Source organism: Sinocyclocheilus grahami, unplaced genomic scaffold, assembly GCF_001515645.1.
Source record: "Sinocyclocheilus grahami isolate Dianchi unplaced genomic scaffold, SAMN03320097.WGS_v1.1 scaffold183.1, whole genome shotgun sequence".
NCBI lineage: Eukaryota > Metazoa > Chordata > Actinopteri > Cypriniformes > Cyprinidae > Sinocyclocheilus > Sinocyclocheilus grahami.
The window spans coordinates 255985-259229 of NW_015505362.1; the positions used below are offsets into that span (position 1 = coordinate 255985).

Consider the following 3245-nt stretch of genomic DNA (forward strand, 5'->3'; position numbering starts at 1 on the left):
ATATATATATATATATATATATATACTGTATATAATCTTAAAATATATCAGACATTTTGACCTTTTCATGACACGACAAGTTAGTTTCAAATGGTTTCAAATGCAAAAACCCAAGAAAACTATTTTTTTATTCTAACAAAATTTTAATATTATTACAAATATTTAGATATGTACTCTTTTAAGGTGTAAGGAAAATGTTTTTATTTCTTGCTTGATGGTTACACCACTTGACATTTATAGTCAATAATTCTGAATTTATATTGAAAATAAAATGGGGTCGGCGCCCATAGCCTTGTGGTTAGTGTGCAACATATAGTGCAACTGTGCTCACGGTGACCCGAGTTCGAATCCCACTTTGAGGTCTTTTGCTGATCTTACTCCCTTCTCTCCTCCCAGTGCTTTCCTGTCAGCTCTCTACTGTCCTCTCACAATAAAGGCCATAAATATAACTTAAGAAAATGAAATTTGGGTAACACTTTACTGTTAACATTAGACGATGCATTAACTAACAATGACTGCAGAACTTTTGTTACAATGTTTATGTTAATTAATTGAAATAGTGTTCAGTGTCAGTTCAAGTTAGCTCAGGTACATTAAATAATATTAACAGATACTTTTGATTTTAATAATGTTGGAATTAACATTGAGTAATATAAATAAAGCATTTATTAGTGTATTGTCTATAGTGTATTGTGTAATAAATCCTTTTGAAGTATTTTTCTGTTAGTTCATATTAACCCATGCAGTTAACAAATGGAACCTTATTGTAAAGCTTTACCATAAGCGGTTTAAAAACACCAACATGAACACAAAGAGTAACTTTCTGAAAACTCGCCACATGTGTTTTAAACTAGACGTCTTCTTTTAATCATCTCTGACATTCTTATTTGTCATTGAACCACATCACAACATCCTCGTGTCTCTCCCTGCAGTGACAGTTACATAGTGCGAGTGAAAGCTGTGGTGATGACGAGGGATGAGTCTAGCGGGGGTTGGCTGGCTCAGGAGGGCGGTGGTCTCAGTCGAGTGGGTGTCTGTAAGGTGGTCCCAGCTGACCTGGAGCTCCTGGGACGGAACGGCTTTCTCATCTTTGGAGAGCGGCTCAAAGACAAGCAGGTTAGAGAGCTGTCGACGTGTGCGAGTCTCCAAAAACCTGATTCTTCAATCCTTATAATTGTGTTTGTGTTGATCAGGTCATCCTGCAGTGCTTTCTGAAGAAGGATCTGGTCTACACTAAAGCCACGCCCACTTTCCATCACTGGCGAGTGGACAACAGGAAGTGTGGCCTGTCGTTCCAGAGCCCCGCTGATGCTCGAGCGTTCGATCGCGGCGTGAGGAAGGCCATCGAGGACCTCACAGAGGGTGAGTGGGTCCGTGAGGAACATGAGAATGGTTTACTGTTTAATGTGTAACAAGTTGACTAAGATTATAACATGAATCCTTTTCCCCCTCCAGGCTCCACTACTTCTTCCTCCACGCTGCAGAATGAAGCCGAACTGGGTGATGATGATGTTTTCACGGTGAGTCTCAGACTAGAGCCGATGTATTTATGTATTTGCCCTCAGATGGCTTAAAAGGATGATTTATTATTTCGTTTCAATCAGAGGAGCCATAATTTCAGTATTTTCTTTAATATACCCCACTTTGACGATCCTTAGTAATAAACATCAAGATTTCCTTGCACAGATTGTTTTAATATGACTTTTTGTGCACATTTTTGAGTGATGAAACAAATTGTTGAAGTGATTCATTTAAACTGTTGATTCATTTCTATGAATCAGTTCAAACTAAGGTTTTAAAACACTTTTTTGTTGTACATCTAGGCATTGCTTAACTTTGTATCACCAGAAAAATCATTGCGAATATATCATGAATATTCAACATATCAACAGCGTGTTGTTATAATCTTTTTTTCTGTTCATCTCTGAGAATAAATGCTATTAATGGGTCGGTTGCCAGTATTGTTCTGTTGGCTGGTTTTGTCAAGTGTGTGTGTGGGCTGTGCTCAGGAAGTGACCTTTGCTCCCTTTCGTCTTCCTATTGCTCCTAACTCAACACAACAAAGCCACGCCAAAGCCTTTAGATACAAGGGTCCGTTTTTCACACGCATGCATTCAGAAACTAAATTATACAGAGTTAAAGGGTTAGTTCACCCAAAAATGAAAATTCTTTCATTAATTACTCACCCTCGTGTTGTTCGAAACCCACAAGACCTTCGTTCATCTTCGGAACACGATTTAAGATATTTTTGATGAAATCTGAGAGCTCTCTGACCCTCCCATAGACAGCAAGGTAACTACCACGTTCAAGGTCCAGAAAAGTACCAAGATGTTCGACAAAGTAGTCCGTGTGACATCAGTGGTTCAGCTGTAAAGTTACGAAGCTTTGCACAAAGAAAACAAAAATAACGACTTTATTCCGCATTTTCGTCTCTTCTGCGTCACTTTGGACGCACGTTCACGACAGTATCATGACGCGAGTGTGTGGCGGCGCCACGATAAAGTCATTATTTTAGTTTTCTTTGCGCAAAAAGGTATTCTCGTAGCTTCGTAACTTTACAGTTGAACCACTGATGTCACACGGACTACTTTGTCGATCATCTTGGTACTTTTCTGGACCTTGAACGTGGTAGTTACCTTGCTGTCTATGGGAGGGTCAGAGAGCCCTCAGATTTCATCAAAAATATCTTAAATTGTTTTCCGAAGATGAACGAAGGTCTTACGGGATTCGAATAACACAAGGGTGAGTAATTAATGACAGAATTTTAATTTTTGTGTGAACTAACCATTTAAGAAACATGAATGTGTGTTACGTTTGGTTGGACTTCAGGCTTTAGGTGTTCAGCGATCAGCGTTTGCCATGGTCTCTCAGCAGTGGTGTTCCTCTAATCGCTAACTTTAGACGTTTATGACTCACAGCTATTCATACAAGCCCAGCCAGACACTGATTATTACTAATCAGAGTAGTCAGTCGCTCCTAAGTTTAGAGAGGGAGAGATGGGATGTGTGCGGTAGGTTTAGAATGGGCAGCAGCTGTTGGATGTCTTATTCCCTCTGAGGTAAAGTCTAAAGTGATAATTAGCACAGCCACAAATACATTTCCATCCAGACATTACACATACACTCACAACTCTGCATGCACTTAGTATGCATGTAGTATGCATTCACACTTACATACACACTCAAGACACTTTCATCTATCTATCTATCTATCTATCTATCTATCTATCTATCTATCTATCTATC

At 39.1% G+C, this 3245-nt stretch overlaps 1 protein-coding gene across 1 annotated transcript in view; it reads left to right on the forward strand.

The window, feature by feature from the left end:
* The window catches only part of LOC107594440 (sprouty-related, EVH1 domain-containing protein 2-like), a 13300-nt gene that overhangs the window by 3965 nt on the left and 6090 nt on the right, over positions 1-3245 (forward strand). The window contains exons 2-4 of the mRNA XM_016284496.1: positions 933-1116; positions 1194-1362; positions 1456-1520. Coding sequence (XP_016139982.1) covers positions 933-1116; positions 1194-1362; positions 1456-1520 — 418 coding nt within the window. The remainder of the gene's footprint in view (positions 1-932; positions 1117-1193; positions 1363-1455; positions 1521-3245) is intronic.